The sequence below is a fragment of the Pyrus communis genome, chromosome 10 (genome assembly GCF_041283825.1).
Source record: "Pyrus communis isolate YQ-2024b chromosome 10, ASM4128382v1, whole genome shotgun sequence".
NCBI lineage: Eukaryota > Viridiplantae > Streptophyta > Magnoliopsida > Rosales > Rosaceae > Pyrus > Pyrus communis.
In genome coordinates, this window is record NC_142574.1 from 8,153,909 (window position 1) to 8,176,135 (window position 22,227).

The window sequence follows — 22,227 nt, forward strand, 5'->3', positions numbered from 1 at the left end:
ATAAACGGTGTCAAGAAAATGACCAACATCAACATGTATGATACATTATATAGATTCGAACATAAAATCTCTTACTTCCAAGTGAAGAAGAATATCATCAGATCGTAGTGCTGAGAAGCCACTGCTCAAACTCTTTACATACAAGTTTTGATTTTCTAAAAAAAATGCAATTGATCATATCCAGCCTATTTTTGAAATAAACGGCTCACACACACTCTCTTTGCAAAATAAAAAATAAATCAACACACCAAGCCCTACACTTATATTTATTGGATTTGTCGCTAAAATATCGGTATTAAATCCGAAACTCCCGCAGTCGGCCAATAACCCAAGAAAATGAAGGAATTGCTTACATTTTTCATATGATATCCTCTTTTTTATAGATAAACTAATTATTTTATTTATATTATTACGTATTGTACGACATATACATATATATATATATATATAGATATTAAAAAGCTAGATTTTAATTATTAAATAAGATAAAATTTAAATAATATTTGATAAAATATTAAGACAAACTCTATTTAAAGTCTTTTTTTTTTTTTTTTTCCTTTTTTCTTCTTCATCCCTTCGACAAAAGTGGCGGCAACGTGGTGGGGCTGTTGGGTCGGCTTCTAAGTAGCAAATTATTTACAGATTAATACTTTAATTAAATTATTTTGTTCAAAAAAATAAATACTTTGGTTAAATTATTAGTCAAGAAAAAGGTTACAAGAAGGTGAGGTTGCCATTGCTTTAGAAAGAGGGGTTATGAATTTGCCACTTGTCATACTCTCAATGAGTCCCTAGTTAGGGGAATTTTAGGCGATGAAACATGTAAATTTCCTGAGAGATTCGTATCATAATTTTCCATGGTATTGGTTTTGCAGGTTAATTTTTGGATTGTGATCTGTGAGGATCGTGTTTGAGATGCAAAAAAAATCATTTATTCTCTATTTGGATGCTAGTTTTGTACTGTTATATCATATTCTGAACTGACGAATAAGGAATCTTACAAAGAGCAAAACATAGGAAAAAGATTACATATTGATGATTGCATTATTATAGATTGTGAGAAAACACATGATTATTAATTTGTAAGATGGATGGAAACTATACAATTCGTTCACTTGGTTTTTCTGGATTAAACAAATCTTTCCAAATATAAAAACACGTCATTCATGAGAATTGAACTTGAGATATTTTTTTTATAAGTGAAGAAGATTATCATTAGATCGTAGCTGATGACACACTTTTAGGGTATGTTAGAGGTGAGCGACTTTCAGATTCTGAGGCATTTAGGAAAAATGGAGAAGAAATAGATGACAAAAGGTTCGACAGCAAAACTTAGAAAAGGTAAGATAGCAAAACTTAGAAAAGGCACCACGTGAGCTTTACAATTGTATGCATGCAAGAAAAATGTGTAAATGACTCATTCTAAGTAGTTATTTGCAAATCTCGCTCGCATGCATATTGTAAAGGAAGTAATTTTCAACACTCTATTTAGCCTCTTACACACTCATATTAAATTCTGTCTCTTGATTTCGTTTGATTTATTCAATTCGACGATCATAAATAAAGAAAAGTGTGTGAGAAGTTATAAAATGTGTGAAAATCACTTTCCCTATTAAATGACTTCCCTTATTGTAAGTCCTTGTAGTTTATTATCAGCAACAAATTTAATAACAATTGAGCCATTGGTTAGCAGAATGCACATCGATTCGGTCTCCAATCCACATAACCCTTTTTAAGTTGTTAGGGTTTCTAGCCGTTACGGTTAGGTCTCCTAATTTTTACGGTTTGTTTTGGGTAATGGCCTAATAATCCCTATTCTTGAGGGTTTGTTGCATTTTCTGTTTTAAACTTAGTCGAATACCACGATTTTAGGGTTGTCAATCCTAGGTTGTTATTTCCTTCGTTCAGTTTCATTGTAAGGCTATTTAAAAGCTATTGTTACTTTCTAATCTAATAAGAAAGGTTCTCCCAAGCATTTGGGTGCATTATTCAAACTTTACGAGGGTTATTTGTTGTTCCTTCTAGTTCTAACATTTGGTATCATAGCCCAATCATGGGGCCTGAACAAAAGTCTGAAATGCTGTCACTAGTTCAGTGTGAAGCAGCAACGACATGGCTGTTCAAAGCAGTTTCTTGCAACCTACAATCCCAAAGTTTGATGAACACTGCAATCACTAGAGCATGCTCATGGAGAATTTCTTACGCTCCAAGAAATATTGGAGCTTGGTGGAAGCTAGGATCCCTGCGGCAGCACAAGGGATGGATCTCGCTGATGCACAAAAGAAGACAATTGACGATCAAAAGTTGAAAGACTTGAAGGCTAAGATCTACCTGTTCCAAGCCATTGATCGATCAATTTTGGAGACGGTTTTGAAGGACATTGCAAAGGATATTTGGGACTCTCTGAAGCAGAAGTATCAAAGCACGGCACTGGTCAACCAAGCCCAATTGCAAGCTCTTCGCAAAGAGTTTGAAGTGCTCCATGTGAAGGATGTCGAATCAGTGAATGATTATTTTGGAAGGACTCTTACAATAGCTAATAAGGTTTGAGTCCTTCCAAAATAATCATTCACTGATTCGACATCCTTCATATGGAGCACTTCAAACTCTTTGCGAAGAGCTTGCAATTGGGCATGGTTGACCAGTGCCGTGCTTTGATACTTCTGCTTCAGAGAGTCCCAAATATCCTTTGCAGTGTCCTTCAAAACCGTCTCCAAAATTGATCGATCAATGGCTTGGAACATGTAGTTTTTAGCCTTCAGGTCTTTCAACTTTTGATCGTCAACTATCTTCTTTTGTGCATCAGCGAGATCCATCCCTTGTACTACTATAGGGATCCCAGTTTCCAACAAGCTCCAATATTCCTTGGAGCATAAGAAATTCTCCATGAGCATGCTCCACTGATCATAATGTCCATCAAACTTTACAGTTGTTTGCTGCACGAAACTACGTTCAGGGACCATGTCATTGTTGCTTCACACTGAACTAATAACTGTATTTCAGACTTTTGATCAGGCCCTATGATGAGGTTTTAATACCAAGAACTAGAAAGATCGACAAATAAACCTCCTAATGCACTCAAATACTTGGGGGAACCTTTCTTATTGAATTAGAAAGTAACAATGGCTTTTAAATAGCCTTACAATGAAACTGAACGAAGGAAATAACACCCCACGATTAACAACCCTAGATTGTGGTATTTGACTAAATTTAAAATAGAAAGTGCAACAAACTTGTCATTCAAGAAGATGGATTATTAACCATTACTTAAAACATACCCTAAAAACTAGGAGACCTAACCCCGAAGGCTAGGAAACCCTAACAACTTTAACACATTAAGCTACCTACATATGTTGCTTATACGCGTTATGTTGTGTTTATCGGGATCTCTCATTTTTTTAAAGTTAAGAAATCTTCATATGGAATCTATTTAATGGAAGTTTAATCAGCGCTGATGGCAGTGCTTTTGTGGGTATTTATAATTTCCGTTATTCTATAATAAATTTGAATTTCATTGTTCGAAAAGTAAACACAATTGTAATTCTATTTAAACAATCCAAAAATCGTTTTTTTTTTTTTTTTTAACAAATGATATTATCTATACTAAGAAAGAGGGGGGTGAGCTTAGCCTCACAATAGGCTAGCAATAATATAGTTCAAATTCGTCTTTAGCGAGAATTGACTCTAAGACCTTTTACAAGTGAAGAGGAATATCATTAGACAATAGTACAAAGTGGCTAAAGGTCAAGACTTTCGAAACAAAAATTCGATCTTGAGGTCAATTTAAAACATTCCTAACCTAGTTCGAAATTTTGAATGTGGTAAGTTAATTAGTGGTAAACTAGTTACATATGGCCTAATTGCATTATTAGTCTCCGTAGTGATAGGGTAATTAGAAGATAGCCTCTGTGGTAAAAATAAATAAATAAAGATTTAAGCCCATGTGATAAAGTATGTTAGGATTTAGGCCTAAAATTCAAAATTCTGTCAACTCTCCGTTAATTATTAGTACGTGAGCCACATATATTAGGCTAAATGGAACTCTACGTTAATTGTTAGTACGTGGGGCTTACATGAGAGGCTAATTTTATCTTTTTAGTCTCACATGTGAGCCTCGTGTGCTAGCAATTAACAAAGAGTTGATGAAATTTTCAATTTTGGACCCAAATTCTACAAACTTCACCACAAGGGCTCAAATACTAGTTTTTCTAATCCAAATAAGTCTTTACATAGTGTTTGGGCCCAAAATAATATTATAAGGTCGAGCTTAGGTTTATGTTTGGTCCAAAACTCTTCCAAAAATACTAAGGGCCGTCTAGTGGTCATAAGCCGCCCAGTCAGGTCGGTCGAGTCCTATTACAAGAATGATTAATTTGGGTAGGAGCGAATGAGTCGAACCCTAGTAGTATAAGAAGTCTCAGTGGAATGAGGATGCTGAGGTTTAAGAAGTGAATGTGGTCGGATAAAGAGGTTGGTTCAAAGTCCTAATGGAGGAAGGATTGGCCGAGATCTGGTTAGATTAGGATGAGGAATCCTAATCCAAGTATAATTCTGGTTCGGCCATGACGAGATTGGCTACTATAAATAAGATATGGGTGCATCATTCTAAGCCTCCAATTCAACACACAAACTGCCCTGCGTAAACCCTTGCTCCACGCGAAACCTCTCAAACACCTTGAGATTTTTATTTTCTTTTTTGCCCACACATCTTTAGTTTGGATAAACAGCACCGCGAAGGCAACTGGTGACACTTTCAGTTTGGATAAACAGCATTGTTGCCATAGAATCAACCGACCACGGAGCACCTTCAGTTTAAATAAACAACACTGCGTCGAGGCCAACTAGTTACCTATCCAAGTCTCAGTCGAGAAGGATTTTCGAATCCTTATTGGTAAAGGTCATCTCATTAGCTTTCTCGGCGAAGTGAGGTGTTACAGATTACTGGGCTCGGCACATTGAACGCCGAGTTGTTTTATGATTGGATACTCACAAGTAAGTTTTAGAGTTCAACATTCTAACAGCCGAACCACATTCACTATCAAGACATACATCTCTTTTGAGTATTTGTGTCCGTATAGCTTGGTACCGGTTCGGCGTGCTTATACTCTTATGAATATAATCACCTTGATCGAACCCGGTGCCGAAAATCCGTGAACTTCGCAAAACCAGCAGCCTTGTCTTTAGGCTCCAGATTCCGAAGGTCGAGACGTGTTCCTTCCTGGACCGCAGTTGCAAGACCAAGAAGCCAATAGTGCGCTCAACGTAACATCAACACATTTTACTCCTCGGTCGAGCTCGGCCAACGAGTTGGCACGCCCCACAGACACGCCCCGCATCAACCGAATGACGTAGTTATCTTGTTAATTACTTGGCATGCGCGCCACGTAGGCTTGGTAGTTTTTAGGGTCAACACATAGACGTTAAACAATTAATTCAAGGGATTACAACAAGGTGGGGTTGAGCCATTTGCTTTGGAAGGAGGCGCTTCTCATATTCGACACAATATCGAGATAACTTCTTACATGAGTATTTTCTGAGTAATCGATAGTGATGGAAAGTAACATGGCTTATTGTTTGTCTTAGAGCATCTCGAGAGTAGATGTCAAAAATGCTAGTTGGACAAAAAACGAATAATTTTAAGAGCATAATGACTCTAACAGATGAGCTAACTGCTGACTTGGATTGAAGGAAGTGCTTCATGTGGAATGAGGATCCTCTCGAGATCCTCTTTTTGAGGATTCTAGAGATTATTTAATCGTGTTCGTTTATTGTATATCGTGTGGTCAGTTTTCGTCAGGTACTATTTGTGTTCAATTATAAATAAAAAAATTTAAAATAATTTATGACGTTTGATGTACGATGAACTAATACGATAAAAGATCATGAGATTCTCACAAAGAAAATTTGAAGAAGACCCTTATTCCTCCATGTGTAAAAAATGATAGCAAAAAAGGTTGATGCCAAATTATTTTAATTTGATTAATGGCAGGACCCACAAAATACAACCTATTTTTTTTCTTTTGAAATTGTTAGTTTCCACATTCTCTAGTAAATAACTAGGGATGGTAATTCTAACCGTTAAACTCGATAACCGTGAATAACCGCCCGAATGGATTGGATTTGGATATGAAAATTCGGGTATGGTTTGGACATGGGGAAAAGCCGTGAAATTTATTCGGTTATGTTTTGGATATGGTTATAGGGGTACCCAATCTATATCCATACCCGAATCTGATCCGAATATTTTATACATATATATATATATATATATATATATTTGGTATCTATTATATTTTATTCAAATATGCCTTTCGAAGTCTTGGAATCATGCCCACAACGTATTCAATTATTACTATCCCTATAGTACTAATTCATTATGCATGCATCAAACCCTATACTATCTTTATTATGCACCAAACATCATACACGGGGCATACCAACAACCTCATCAATTCAATACTCTTATTGTTATACTCAACCAAATTAATTCATTGAATCATTTTATATATCAATTATCAAATGTTCCAAGTTTATCAGATTCATCTCTCTTCAAACATCATACACGGGGCATACCAACAACCTCATCAATTCAATACTCTTATTGTTATACTCAACCAAATTAATTCATTGAATCATTTTATATATCAATTATCAAATGTTCCAAGTTTATCAGATTCATCTCTCTTCAAGAGTTTCACTGTCAAGAAATTGGTGCATGTTGTCAGCTCAATAGGTAATATTTCATTCTTTTTCATGTTATTCGATTCATGCAAATTATCAATTAGTGTCAGTTTTTCAGTTTATTAAATATGTTATGAGCCCATAGGAATTATGCAAAATTAAATCAATTGTCTTCTTGTTTGTTGTTACATATTTAGTTTACATGTTAATTGATTCAGTTTCAATATTATACCATGTCTTTGTTTACATATTAATGGATTTGGTTGTGTTCGCAGTAATCAAAATGTCTAAAAGAAAATTTAAGTCTCAAGAAGAAACAATATCTACCCAAACTGATTGTAATCTAGCACCTACATTGAATCCAAGTGTTGTGCAACAAGAATACCAAATCAAATTGCTCAGCCCCAAGATATACAAACTCCAAATGAGGTCGCTAGTGAGATTGAGGAATCTGGGGGTGATGATGGTGAAGGTAATAATTCGAGACTTCGTAGTTTGGTGTGGCAACATTACACAAGAATAGTACTTGATGGGGTGATGAAAGCAATATGTAATTATTGTAACAAGAAGCTTGGTGGGAACACTAGAAATGGAACCAGCCATTTGAGGCATCATGTGACGATATGTCCACATCGGAGGAAAAAAAAAATTAAAGCAAACACTAATCCAAAAAGTAGGAGATGGGAAAGTAGAGTTGTATACATTTGATCAAGAAAGTGCAAGGAGAGCTCTCACCCAAATGATAATATTGCATGAGTACCCTCTTTCCATGGTTGAGCATGTTGGATTTAGAAACTTCATGAGTGTTGTCCAACCGTTGTTTAAGGTTGTTTCAAGAAACACAATCAAGAGTGATATCCTAAAAATATATGATTATGAGCGCTCGAAAACAATGCAATTGTTGGATGAAAATAAAAGTAGAATTGCCAGAACTACTGATATGTAGACTGCAAGTATTCAAAACAGAGGATTTATGGTAATAACATCACATTTTATTGATGACTCTTGGACATTGCAGAGTCAAATAATAAGATGATATCTTTAATACTTTAATTTCTATTTAATTATTGTATAGCTTTAGATTTATATTTCAGATTCTTTATTGTAACCATCTTCTTAGTAATTTTTTTCAGATCTATTTATGTGCCTTGTCCGCATATCGCCGAGACACTTTCAGATGTTTTGATGGAGTGCTTGCTAGATTGGAACCTCGATCATAAGCTTTCTACCTTAACCGTAGATAATTGCACTACAAATGATAAAATGATTGATCTTATTCTTGAAAAACTTTCTAGTAGTTCACTTTTGTTGGGTGGAGGGTTCTTTCACATGCGTTGTTGTGCGCATATATTAAACTTAATTGTGAAGGATGGTCTGGAAGTGAATGGTGGTGGTGTTGAGAAAATTCGTGATAGTGTTGTTTATTAGATGGCAACACAAAAACAGAGGAAAATTTTGAGGAAGCAGCATGTCAGTTGAAGCTTCCAAGCACTAAGAAGATGGTGCTTGATTGTAAAACTCGGTGGAATTCCACTTTTTTAATGATTCAATCTGCTTTGATTTACAAGGATGTTTTCCCTCGTTTGAAACAAAGAAAGTCGCAATATAAGTATTTGCCTGATGATAGAGATAGGGAGATGGCAAGAGAGATTTGTGAGAAGTTAAAGTTGTTTTATAATGTCTCCGAGTTGTTTTCTGGAACTAAGTACCCTACAACCAATCTTTATTTTCCAAAGATTTGTGAGATCAGGTTGTCGCTAACCCGATGGCTTACCTCTAGATGTGATGAAATAAAAAATATGGCAAGAAGTATGATTGAGAAATTTGATAAATATTGGAGTGTGATTCATGGAATAATGGTTGTAGCTACTTTATTGGATCCAAGATTCAAGATGAGGCTAACTGAGTATTTCTTTCCTCTTATGTATGGGCAATATGCTTCGAATGAAATTGATAAGATTCGCAAATATTGTTATGATTTGGTAAAAGAGTGTGGATCTAATCATATTTCTAACATGGGTCATCAACCATCATTCACTTCATCTCATTTGAATCAATCTGACTTTGAAGAGATGAATCCTTTAATGGATAACCTTGCCTGTTTGTTTCTAGTACTGTAAGTACTGATAATGTAAAGTCAGAATTGGATCACTATTTGGAAGAGGCTGTTTTGCCTAGAACATCTGATTTTAATATTTTGTGTTGGTGGAAATCAATTGGGACTAAATATCCTATCTTAAGTGCTTTGGCAAGGGATATATTAGCTATTCATGTATCTGCAGTTGCTTCCGAATTAGCTTTCAATACTAGTGGGAGATTTGTAAGTCCACACCATAGTAGACTTCATCCAAAGACATTGGAAGCCTTAATGTGCGCCCAAAATTGGTTGTGGAAAGAAATTCAAGGTACCCCAAAGTATTAATTTATTTTCATCTTATATTTGTGCATGTTCTTTAATCTTAATTTCAAACTTATTTTTCAAACTTAATTAATCAGTATGCATTCAGTTTTTAGAATTAATTTAAGTCTTTATGTTTCACAACTAGCTTCTTGTTCTAATGCACACGTCGATTGCTGCAATTTTTTTTAAGATATGGATATGAATGAGGTAAGTATTGGCAATTATATTATATGTATATAACTATCTTCTTTGTAGATTATATGTGTACAACGATTCATATTAATTATTTGTCATTTGCTATTATTTGTCATTTGCTTAATAATGGAGGAATCATGCTCCATTGATGGTTGCGAAGGAGGAGCACCATGAAATATGACGCTGGCTTGGTGGAACTAGAAGCAAGGTGCAAATATCTCATTCTTTTGTCGTCACAAGTTTTCAAATTATTAGACAATTTATTTTGTCTTCCTTTCGTATTTGTTTTTGTCCTCTTTTTCTTTTTTATTGGACCAATTTATCATATTGGCTTATCATGATCAACTTCAGATATATATTTTTATGCTTTTTGTAATTGGATGTGGCTATTTAATGGCAGAATTAGTATTTACTAAAATTTATAGTGCGTCAATTGGATGAATATAATTTTTTTTTTTTTTTCGAAGATGGATATAACCGATAACCGATTGAAAATCCGTTACCCGGTGGATATGGTTATGGATAATCCCCAATGGTTATTTTGCGGTTATGAGTATGGTTAATTCTCATGGTTATGGAGATGGATATAGCATTTCCGTCCCCAAACCGAACCGTTGTCATCCCTGTAAATAACTCATTTTGTTCAAAATAAATAACTCATAAATATTACAAAATAAAATGAAATGAAATGAAACATTATGACATATCATGTGGAGTAAGAAGTTTCCATGATGCCGAATTATCACAGAAGTTATCAAATTTATATCAACCAATAGAGAAAGATGACTAAAATTTAAGGATTAGGATTGTACATCATGTTTGAATGATCAACCAATCGTGTTCATTCATTATACATCGTGCTGCTAGAATTTATTTTGAATTTTTTATTTAAAATTAAACACAAACAAATACCTAATCAAAACTGACTGCACAAAAAACAGACACAATTAATTAAACTTTCAGACCCCACAAAGAAGATCTAGAGAGGAGCCTCGTCCAAAATTCAAGACATCTTTTAATTTTGCGACGAATTTCGGGAATTTATCACAGTTGCATACGTGGATCTTTTATGCTTTGCAGTTGTCCTGATGGCTTATTTGGCCTCTGCCAGCTTTAATGCTTTGCAGTTGGAATCATTGGGCCTTTTCAGCTGCATCTTTGTAACTATTCATATACAGAAAATAGTCCGGTACGGTACTTAACACTTCATCGATGACAAAATCAACAACTGTAACGTCGAAGTACCAGCAAGTACATTGATTCAATAATATTGACGACTTAGGACGTCTTCAAATACCAAGCAAAAAGTGCAGTCAATAAAACAGAAATTGTCTAACAAAAATGAAAGGCTACCGGAACATAATCTACTGCAGGTTCATACTGATCAACTCCAAGATAAACATTATGAATCAAAATAAACTCAGACAGTCGATAGTAGCACTCAATAACTCGTCTTCATATAACGTCTAACTCCTCGACTGCTAGACCTGCACCATCAAAGAAGAAAACATGAGAATCAATGAAGAATATCATCATTAGTTTGAGCGCTTGAAGATTCGTAATGAAGAATATAGGATGATGTTACTAGGATACTACGCAGCCACAATCACCATAAAATGCTCAAACATCTAGAAAAATTAGCCAGACAATCAGAGTGGACAGAGACACTGCCTAATTAATTACAATCAAATAACTAAATAATCACATATTGTCCCAACAAAACGAAATCTCAAAATCCTCCGGTTTCCTGCGTAGTTACAATTCAATCTTTTCCACTGGGATCTATAATCCTTTTTGTGCCAATGCAAGCTACCCTACTCTTCTTATTGAAGCATGGACTTGATTAATAATAATGGCTTGTTCTCTCTGACCGGGACAAAAATTTAATGCACAAACAAAAACCATAAGAGAACGTTTGTTTTACCAGATTAGCCTTCCATGTTACCCTATTTAGCCCTTATCCGCTATATAAACATGGGACTATACATAAATCGGATTAACCCAGACTCGAACCACCTTAAATTTCTTTATTTAACCCCTTGCAGAAACATGGTCCAATACAAGCCCTATGCCACAGCCACAAGTTGATGCAAAGACTTTGCAAATGGGCAGCTTCCATGTTCAGCTGTGCTAGTAGACTATTCAAAATACAATTACCAGGGGTTTGGTATTTTGAACTTCAAAAGAATAAAATTTATTTCCAAAGTTACGCCAAACTTAGGACAAGACTAAGTACTAATCCAGCCAATCCTAACCAATCCCTACAATTAGTCCAAGACAAGCCAATCCTATGTATCAAACATGCCTAAAGGTCTTCAACCTATTACAGCAAAAAGGATGAGTGTGATTTCTTTGTTTTCAAAACAGTTCGCACACACAAGAAAACCATTCAACTGAGAAAACAAAATTGAAAAAACAGAGAGATAGAGAAATAATAAAAGGTACTATCTTGTGAAAGAGTGATGCCTACAATACCCATCCACAATGTGACTAGCACCAAAGTTTCTATAAGTCAAATTCAAAATCCACAATAGACATGCTATCATGCATCATTTTCCAACAACGAAAAAGCTAATGACTTATAGACCAAAATTCCCAATAGTCATACTGTTTCAACCTATCTGTAAATAAAATTGGGAATACATTCAAAGGGAAAAAAATTACTCTTACTTCAAATATGCTATAAATCATACACAGTTCTTGTGTCAATTTGCCTATGGGGCATTACATCAAATATTATTGCCTATTCCGCAATAATATTGATTCAACTTGTTCATATGGCCTGCTTTCACCTAAGGCACATTGTTGACTCCATCATCACTAACTTGACGAGAAGTTTTGTATAACTAGATAATCACAAATTCACATGCTACTTATAGCATTGTAGAGTAGTGATCCGTGGCGTCAAAATTAAAACAACCAAAAAGAGCAGATTATACAAGAAAAAATTCATCTTTGTCAGGTTCAATCATCATCTCAAAGAAACAAATATACTATCATAAAATAACTCAGGTAAAATATTTTAGAAGCAATCGGTCATCACTCCCGATTTTCTTCGTACTCTGTTTCAAATATAATCAAATTGTCAATGTATGCAACAACTCCTACCCTATTACATACAACACCTAATGAGCAACTATCAAATTTATCCCAACACAACAACAATACAATCTGTCAAACAAGTATTCAGTTCATAAATTTCTCAATATTAACAACAAACAGAAATACCCTCTTCCTAGTATATCCTAAAAATATAATACATCGAAAACCCACCAACAAAAAAAAAATGAAGAAATCGGAAAATAATAAGAACGATATGATCCCGAAAACTACCTCATAGAACGAGATGGCCATTAAAATTCAAGCTTGAGCTCGTCTTTTTCCCCAGAGAGGAGGTGAAGAACATATGGGGCGGCTCGGATCGCGACGACCCAAGCCCCGAACATGGCGACATGGCTCCGCAGCTGCTTCAGAGCCTCAGCCTTGTCTGGCTTCTGCATAAACATGGGAAACATTTTTCTTTATCTGATCCGACTTCTCTTTCCCGCAAAGTGATATGACAAACGCAGCCTGACGCCTAAAACCTTAAAACCTTAAAACCCTAAAACCCTAGTTGGTGCTCTGCGATTTTGTAATTTGGGGGTTTTTGACGGCTTCAAAAGGATGATATCAGCCTTGCGGCTGTCGTGCGGCTGAGGGCTTTTTCGACTTTGCACGGGCGCGATATTTTCGGTTAGAATGATTTGCAAAATAAGGGCAATGTTGTAAATAAAATAAATTATGTGGCTGTCTACTTGGATCATTGTTCAAATATTAATATCTTCTCGTTTAATTTCTTATTAAAAATGATGTATACGGATTTTTACGGGATTAAAAATTTATTTTTTATTAAATTAATGAATTACTGGTCATTAAATTAATTCAATCCGCTGGAACCATATAAGGGTCGGTTGTGAAAGCAAGAAAATATAGACGTTCGGGTGATATTGGTTTTGGATGACTGCGGCCACACAAGTGCGAAATAGCCAAAATTGTGCTTAGCCGTGGGCACCCTATCAGGGCCGGGTGCGGGCTGGAAGCAAGTAACAAGCCAAAATTTGTCTTTGGGCCAAGAAAGGCTATAACCCAGCAACATCAGGCTGCAGGCTTGCAGGGAAAAGAAGCCGTGCATGGGGCCTGGGCTGAGAAAAGAAGGCTCATATGGAGTAGCTGCAAGCTACAACAAGAAGAGCCCAGAAAAACTAGGTTGGGCCGAGAAAAATAAAAGGCCCAAAATTGATTGGACTTCACGGCTCAAGTCCAACTCCTGTATTTGGTGGTTAGTCACCGAACCATATTGGAAACTTCAGTCGTCGTCAGCCGAATTAAAGAGCTCTAGTTCTCGCCGGAAACAAAGATACTCGCCACCGCACGTGGCGTCATGTCTCGAGGACCGAGCTCAAGGCTCAAGGACATGACCACCATTCTCGATTGCCTTTAAGGAGGTGGTTCCATACGAGGGGAAAATCCTAGTTCTCGCATCTGTCAAGAACCGTCTGGAATCTCTCAAATCGGTCGTCCGAGATGGCTTCGCCATTACGGGACGATTGCGAGTTGACGGGGGATGCTGGAGCTCGGGCAGGCAGGCTGGTGTCTGTGGCAGCCAAGCCTGAAGGTAGGGACGACGCAATTATTTGCTAATGTTGGACAATGGCTCGGCTTGGCGTGGCTCAGCTGCACTTTTTTCTTCTTTTTTTTTTCTCGGTTAGGGTTTTCAAAGCCCTAGTTCTTGCTTCTATTATCATAGTGTAGCATAATATAACATGTTTGCATAATCATAATATGGAAATATTAATTGCATGTGCACAACATATATATGTGAAATATACAATATATATATATATAAGAGTAAGATAAAGGTTCATGCATCATGATGAATATTTTCATGCTAATAGGGGCTTATAAAATATCAATTATGTGTTTTAGAAGAACTTGATTTGCTGGAAAGCCTTTGAATGGTAGTTGTAGAAGATCCTTCTCCATTGTCGGATATCCATCTTCAAAATGCGTTCTATCACGTTCAATATAGAAAGAAGAAATAGAATCTGTATAAAGAATATTAATTCAAGAAATAAAATGTTAGTCGTAAAAGAATAAATGAAACGTAATCCTCCCCTGATTGAAGATGGACAAATTCTCTTTAGTGCAGCGTTAAGAGCATGCTCATAACGTATTGGAGGCCTATTTTACCGATGAAATACAGAGAGGGAGAGAGGCAGCAAGCAAAGATGAAAGAGAGAATTGGGTGAATTTTGTGTTGTGATTTCTCACCCCATTGTGCCTTATTTTTAGTGGTAAGGAAGGAAGAATCATTGCCTTTCAAGTAATACATTACAACTAGGAAAACTATCTAAAAGAGACTATAGAATTCTATAAAAATTTACTAGGATTGACACAATCACAATTTTAGTGAAATTAGGGCCGCAACACTACATTTAAAAAAAAATTCAAAAGAATAAATATTAGAGTGCTAATAAACTCAGCCAAATCGAAAATTCCAATTCAATTGCACTATATCTTACTAGTTTTAATGTGAATTCTTTCAAAAAATAAAAATCAGATTTGAAACTATAGTTTTAATGCGGAACAACATGGAAACATTAACTGTCAAACAATTAAATTGCTGAATTGGTTAGGATATTTGTGAGTATGCAATCAACGAGTTAAGATTTTTCAACAGAGTGGGTTTTATTTGAAGAAATTTTTGCGAATTGTTAAATTGGTTAGGATATTTATGAGTATATGCGAGTAACAAGTTAAGATTTTTCAATCGAATTGAGTTTTATTTAGAGATATTTTTGCGTACCTAAAATATTTGTCACGTAATATCTTATTTTCCATATTACAATATGGGTGTACAACACGATTAAAATCAGTGTTACCAGCAAAATATCCCGTTTACTTGGTCTTGTTCAGAAATTAAAATGAGGAGGATTATAAACTATGAAACAAACATAGTCCACATGGAAAATAAAGTGGTGCATTCCCGCAGACGAAAACAACAGCTGGACGCGGTCTTAAATTCAGCGACGCTGATGTGTCGTAGGCAGCGACCACCCCGAAACGAATCGCGTAAGACCAAACCGACTACACCAGTCAACCAAAAGCATTAACCCCCCTTCCCTCCACTTTCCCCCACTCTCTCTCTCTCTCTCTCTCTTTCCACTCTTCAAAACACCCACCCCCGCCTCCGCCGCCAATGATTCCTCCTCCGCCACTGTACTAATACTCATAAAAATGGTCGTTGCATCCCCATCTCCTGCACCCGCCCCCACTCTCTCCACCCTCTTCATCACCACCTCGCTCCATGCATCATCCCCGCCGTCCAAGTACCCCATCGACTTCTCCCCGCCCTTAATCGCCATGGTCGTGGTCGTCGCCACCGCCTTCCTTATTGTCACTTACTCCCGCCTCATCTCCCGCCACGTCATCCCGCCAATCCTCCGCCTCCAACGACGCTGGCACCACCGCCGTCGCCGCTCCTACCTCCCATCATCCATCGGTGACATCGACTCCCCGCCCTACGACTCGTCGCTCGACCCCGCCGACATCGGCTTCCACGTGTTCTCCCCCTACGGCCTCGACGAGTCGGTGATCAAAACAATCCCCCTCTCTCTATACACATCAAAACAATCCCTCCTCAGCCGTGACTGCGCCGTTTGCCTGATCGACTTCCAAAACGATGACTACGTCCGAACGCTGCCGGTCTGCTCGCACGTGTTTCACGTTGACTGCATCGACATGTGGCTGCGATCTCACGCCAACTGTCCTCTCTGCCGGGCCGGAATTTTCCGTCCGGAATCTCCGTTCGTTCCGTTGATGGCCGCAAGGATCAGGCCCAGCCTCGACGACGCTGTTTTCCGGAGCATCGCGCTCGAGCCTCTTGCCGAAGCTACGGCGCCGTGTGATTCCGATTCGTTAGTCACCGAGATCGAGCGGTGCGCGGAGGAGCGATCGCCGAGGAGGAGCTCCAACTACTGGGAGGATTACCGGATCAACGGCGGAGATTTTATTTTAAAGAGGTCGCACTCGTTCGGGTTCGAGCGAAGCTCGGCGTCGGCGGAGAGGATGATGGTGACGGAGCCTGCGACGGTGTCACCGTGGCGGTACCGGAGAGGAAGCTTCTGGAGCAAGCGGCCGTCGCCGTTCGGGTCGTTGACGAAGCCTCGAGTCTTCTCCTTCAGATCATCCTACAGAGGCGGCGTCAGCATGAAGTCTCCTTTCTTCCGCCGAAAAGGCTTCTTCCCGCTGTCAGAGTCGAGCGCGAGATTCTCCGGCGCCGGAACCGGCGGATATTCGCGGCGTAGCAAGTCGATGACAAGTCCGATGTTCGGAAGATCGTCGGGGTTATCGGCTTTCTCATCAAGCCGGCTAAGGTGCGGAGATCCGGAAGCGCTGTTGTCGCCGGAGAGGTTTAACAGGAGATAGGAACGAAGGAAGTGAGGTTAAATTCCGGATCGACACGTGGAGGGTGGTGATGGAGCGAGGGTGGGGTGGATCGGACGGTGGGAGATGGGTGGAGGGAAAAGTGGGGAGGAGAGTTAATGAGGGCCGGTGCGGTCATTAACTTTGGGGGGGGCTGCCGAGACGGCATTTAATGCCCAGAATTGACGAGAGAGAGGAAGAGAAAGAAAAAACACACAAATCAAAACTGGGGTTTTATGGGGGAGAGAGGAGAGAGAGGATCATAAATGTGGAGAAATTTAATGGGTTTTGGCGCCATTTATTTATTTAGAGGGAAAGATTGGGTTAGCTTTTAAATATAGGGCTGCTTATTTGGAGCAAACCGACCGACAACCATACAATTTAGACCATGTGGGAAGGAGTTGACAAGTCATTTGTGCATGTGAACCATACAACAGGGGTAGGCGGAGCTAGGGTTATCCAGTTACGGCTTAGGGTCTAGAGTTTAAGGAGTTTAACGTTTAGGGATACGATGGTTAGGGAGAAAATTGTCTATCTTGGTTTTACCATCACAAAATTTTGAAGAGATGAAAAGTGCGGATAGGGGGAGGATGTGAAGTGCAATGCGGGTGGAGTTGAGGCTTTGAGTGCTTGTCCTTGTCATTCTTTTTATCTTCCTTGACTTTGGAAGACATGGATGTGCGGTCGGTGTTGCATTGCAGTATTGCACATCGGGCAAAGTCAAAGCTAAGTGGGTCAAATTGCAATTTGGGTGGTTTCCAATTACTTGGGAGGCATGCTTAGGGTTTTGAGAAGGGAAAAGAATGTTACATGTCATTTTTGGTGTTTTACTTACATGTCTTATGTAATATTATTGTAGCATTTGTCAGATGAATTTATGTTACCTTTGTTTTTCTCTTCTTGAAACACAAGTAATTCCATTTTGATGCGTGGATTCAATTATATTGCGTATTGTAACATATTTACTTGGAATGACATAAGTTATTAATCGGAGAAATCAACTAAATCAGTCCAATTCTGAGCTTTAAGTATTATAGGATTATGGATTATAATGTGGATCTTGTATGTTTTTCGTTTTAGTATGTATATCGTACTCTCATATGTTAATAGGTGCACGAGAAGTTATGAATCAGAATAATTTCCGAATATTAGGGCTCCATTACTAGTTCTTAAGGTTGAATTATTGTTTGGTTGTGCCTGCTTCCTTATGATTTCTGCTGAATATCAGTTTCCTGTTGTAAAGATTATGAGAATGATTGAATGCCCACATGGGAATAGCAGTGAATAGTAGGGAATAGTTTGTTGTGTTATGCTTTTTCAAAGGTGGTTTATCACGGATGATTGCTTGATTTGTCGCGGGTGATTTTCATTCTCTGTAAACATACGAATGTGGCTTTATAAATAGAGCACTCCGCGAGTGATCAAGGCACAACAACTAAAAGAAAGAAAAGAACTGAAAGCACTAATATCAGTATCCATCCCTTTCTATTTTTATCTTCAATCCTTTTATGTTATAATTTTGAAACAAAACAGTATGTTATTTTGCATCCGCTTTGCTCATGTCCTTAGCAAAGATTATCTCTTTAACTTTTGCCTATTTATAACATTTCCATATTTGTCTTATTTTTCATTTCCTTTTGTGTAACCTGGCTGCCTTTTGGTGTTTGGTAGTTTTGTTGGTTAACTAGTTCTCTAGTTGCCCTTGCAGCCTTGTCCTAAATTGGCCTACTTTTTGCTTACAACCACAAGTATCTGTTTGTTAATCAGTTAACATTTATTTGCTGTGATACATGGGATATTTGGAAGAGCCAAAAAAGAACCCTTATGCAAGTAACAAGATCAATTTTCTGTGTGGAATTGTATAAAAGGAATTCTTTGAGAATGACTTGTATGACACGGCTACACAAGTACACTATTACAATAATTTTATGTGTCAATAATATAAGTAAATGTGTTAGTTTTTGCATTATTGACATGGGACACTAATTAATGATGTACTCATGTCATACAAGTGACTCTCGGATTTCTTCAACTTTGTCGTGATTAGCAAAATGCATAATACAGACTAAGGGAATAAATGCGGAAAGCCCGATTTAACTTAGGCCATCTCCAACCGAGAGCTAGGCCAAAGGGCTCGTGGAATCTAAGAGGGTCCCACGGAATTTGAAAGGGCTGAAGGGCTGGCTGCTAGCCCGGGGCTGGCCAGAAAACTGATTAATCATGTCGGTTATAACCGACAGGAATTCTTAAAAAGAATTTTGAATCCAACGGCTAGCTAGAGCCAGTTACTGTTGGATTCAATTTTTTTTTTTTTTTTTTAATTCTTTTTTTTTTCCTATAAATACCTAAACCATTCCTCACAAAATTTTCACCATTTCAATTCTCATATTTTCCTTACTCTTTCAAAAATCTATCCTTCAATTTTTTTAATAATTTTGAAATGGCCTCGTCTGCAATGAAAGGTAGGGCTTGGACCCAAAAAGAAGATGAAGCTCTTTGCAAGGCTTATAGATGGGTGTCAGAAGATAGTGTGAGGGGCCGGAGCGGGGCTTTTTTATTGAATTGTCAAACAAATGACAGTGTTTGGACTCGTGTGTCCAAAAAAAACTTAGAGTTCTATGAAGGCACCACTCAAGTGAATATTCGAAGCCACGAGAGTTGTTCTTCAAGATGGAAGAAACATTTTTAGCCAAGTTTGAACAAATGGCATCAAGCATTGTTAACAACCGCAAGTAGACATGACAGTTGACACACCCCGTCCCGAAGGAGGGCATGCTGGCCGTCACGTGAGAGTGACGTAACCATTTGCACAGTTCGGAAGCTTTAAAATATACAACTTCTAAAATGAAACACCCGAAGGTGAGTCCTCATTTGGTCCATTCTGTCAGAACACCGTTGAATTTCCTCGTAGTCACCACACCTTTGCAATTCTTGAACCTGGAGGGGCGCAAAACCAAAAGCGTGAGTGGGCAAAAACAAAGCTCTTTGAAAACTCTTTAGCAAAATACATTCTAACCCCTCGCCGTAAAACCTGTATACTTCCCAGAAAATGAACATATATACGTATGTATAGGTATGCCAATCATGCTCCAAAGTATGCCATTCATGCTCCAAAGTATGCCATTCATGCTTGAGAATATGCCACATTAGAATCTCATAATAAATGTAAATACTCAAGCATAATTCACATCAATAACATATAATCTAGCAGCCGGGAGTCACCTAACGTGACCTGTACGGCTGCATCTAGAGCTCCAATCTCAACTCAATAACTGAATCTGCACACGAGTCGGAACCACCTAACGTGGTCTGTACGACAGGCTGGGTGTAATATATATATATGCTCTAGTGCTACGATCACGTGAAGCTGGGCGATAAATCGCGGGTCACCTACAAGTCGGAACCACCTAATGTGGTCTGTACGACAGGCTTGCACCTAACTTGGATCCAAGGCGAGCATGCGGTGCTGGTGAACATACACGTGAAGGCTGTGCCCTGGCCTCGGGCGGGAGCACTAACACCGGGGGTGCAGATTATGAGCTCTCTAACATCTCAAACTACTACTGCATAACAACATGAATACCACTTACCTGGCACTTACCTGTGCGTCCACGGCACCAAATACATATATATATATATATGTATGCCACTACTAATACATGCGATGATGCGTAAACGACATTCATATGATGCATAAGCGATAATAAGAAAATGCATGGCATAAATCAATTACTCTTTTTAATCTATTTCTGGGAATATAATTGTATATAGGTATATACGGAAAACAAAAGCCCACTCACATATCACATCGACGTCTCGTAGGTCCCTGAGCCTCCCTTAGCCATGCCCGACGTCCGTACAAGCCTCGCCTATATGAGTATTAACCAAATTGACGTTATTTAACGCATAGTCCAAATCTTAGCTAATAACTCCTCATATATTGCTCAATTTGGACAATTGAATATACCAACGTGCTCTACACAACCTCAGGATCACAACCATTTTTAAAATAATTTTTGGACCACGCACGCGGCCCCACGCGCCTTAATAGGCACGGACCTACGCGCCCCCCACGCGCGGCCACGTGCCATGCACACTGACGGTGTCAACAGACGCCGTCAGGAATATTCCGTTAAACTGACGGAATATTCCGTTAAACCTAACTGATGTCGTTAACGGCGTCAGGAATATTCCGTCAACTTTGACGGAATATTCCGTCTCCTTCTCCAATCAGTCCCCGACGCCGGCGCCGTCACTGTCGCCGGCGCCGTCACTGTCGCCGGCGCCGTCGCCGGAAAACCTGCAACTCACTATTTCTCCCTCGTTTTTCCACCTTTTTCCACGTTTCTTGCACCAAAATCAACCTTAAAGCTAGTAGAACATGACCCAACAAGTTTTAAGGCCTAAAATGACGAGATTATACCTGTCCAAAACTCGGCCAACTCCACAACCAACGATCCTGACGTCCAAATTCACTCAACGAGCTACTCCCAAGCTCCAGGGAACCTCACCAACACATCTACAAGCTCAGAAATTCCAAAAACAATCTAGATTAATCTTGCATGAACAGTAACTAAAACGGACATGGCGATATCGACGTGAAAATGGTAGTTTCCTTACCTGAAAATGGTACCTCTGAACTCCTCTCAGCCTCACGAGCACGAGGGTGGTCTTGGATTCTTGATTGGTGAAGGTTTGAGTATATGTGTGTGTTGTCCGTATGTTTGCAGAAGGAAGAAGAACTCGGGGAGAGAGAGAGAGAGAGACAGAGAGACAGAGAAAGACAGAGAGTGAGGGAAAGAGGGAGGGAATCCCGGGAGAGTGAGAGTGATGTGTGAGTGTGTGTGGTCCTACAACACCACACTACACAACACTAATGTGCTAAAAACGAACTAGGGGTAAAATGGTCAATTCACACGTACGTTTTAATAATCCTGGGACGGGATGTCACAACAGTAGTGCTAATTATTACGACGAAGTAAGTGTTTTCACAATTTATTTTAAATATTTAATTATATTACATTTAATTTCATAAATTAATTTCCTTTAATTTTTTTCTAGGTACGCCAAGCGGAGGAATTGTATATGGACAGCAGCTCGAAACCCTTTCAGTTTCACAGTTGTTGGGAAATTTGTAAAGGGTGGGTGTTATTTGAAGATCCACCACAGAGAGCTCCCACGCGGGTGTTCAGAATTGCATCCTCAATTGCAGATATGGATGAAGATGGATCTCCAACCATTCAACAAACAAGAGTAGAAAATCTGTCTTCGAGTGAAGGTTCCATACCTAGGGCTATGGGACGAAACAAGGCGCGAAGGTTGAAGGAAAAGGGCAAGGTAAATGATGATTACGCCACTCAACATGAAGTGGCGGCCTCATTGCGATTATTGACGGAGCAAAATGCCCTTGAGGCGGAAGAAAGGAAGTGTAGGCATGAAGAACGGGCCAAACAAATACAAGAAGAAATGGATGATAAGAATATGAA

General features: G+C 38.5%; 2 protein-coding genes across 2 annotated transcripts; one reads left to right on the top strand and one right to left on the bottom strand.

The window, feature by feature from the left end:
* Positions 1-10,625: 10,625 nt before the first annotated feature.
* Positions 10,626-12,909, bottom strand: LOC137728914 (mitochondrial import receptor subunit TOM6 homolog). Its single transcript, XM_068467715.2, has 2 exons — positions 12,611-12,909; positions 10,626-10,764 (listed from the first exon to the last, which is right to left on the bottom strand). The coding sequence occupies exon 1, from the start codon at positions 12,790-12,792 to the stop codon at positions 12,631-12,633; it is 162 nt and encodes a 53-aa protein (XP_068323816.1). The 5' UTR covers positions 12,793-12,909; the 3' UTR covers positions 10,626-10,764; positions 12,611-12,630.
* Positions 12,910-15,135: 2,226 nt separating this feature from the next.
* On the top strand, positions 15,136-17,680 carry LOC137729647 (RING/U-box superfamily protein). Its single transcript, XM_068468640.2, has one exon. The coding sequence runs from the start codon at positions 15,554-15,556 to the stop codon at positions 16,742-16,744; it is 1,191 nt and encodes a 396-aa protein (XP_068324741.1). The 5' UTR covers positions 15,136-15,553; the 3' UTR covers positions 16,745-17,680.
* Positions 17,681-22,227: the final 4,547 nt, after the last annotated feature.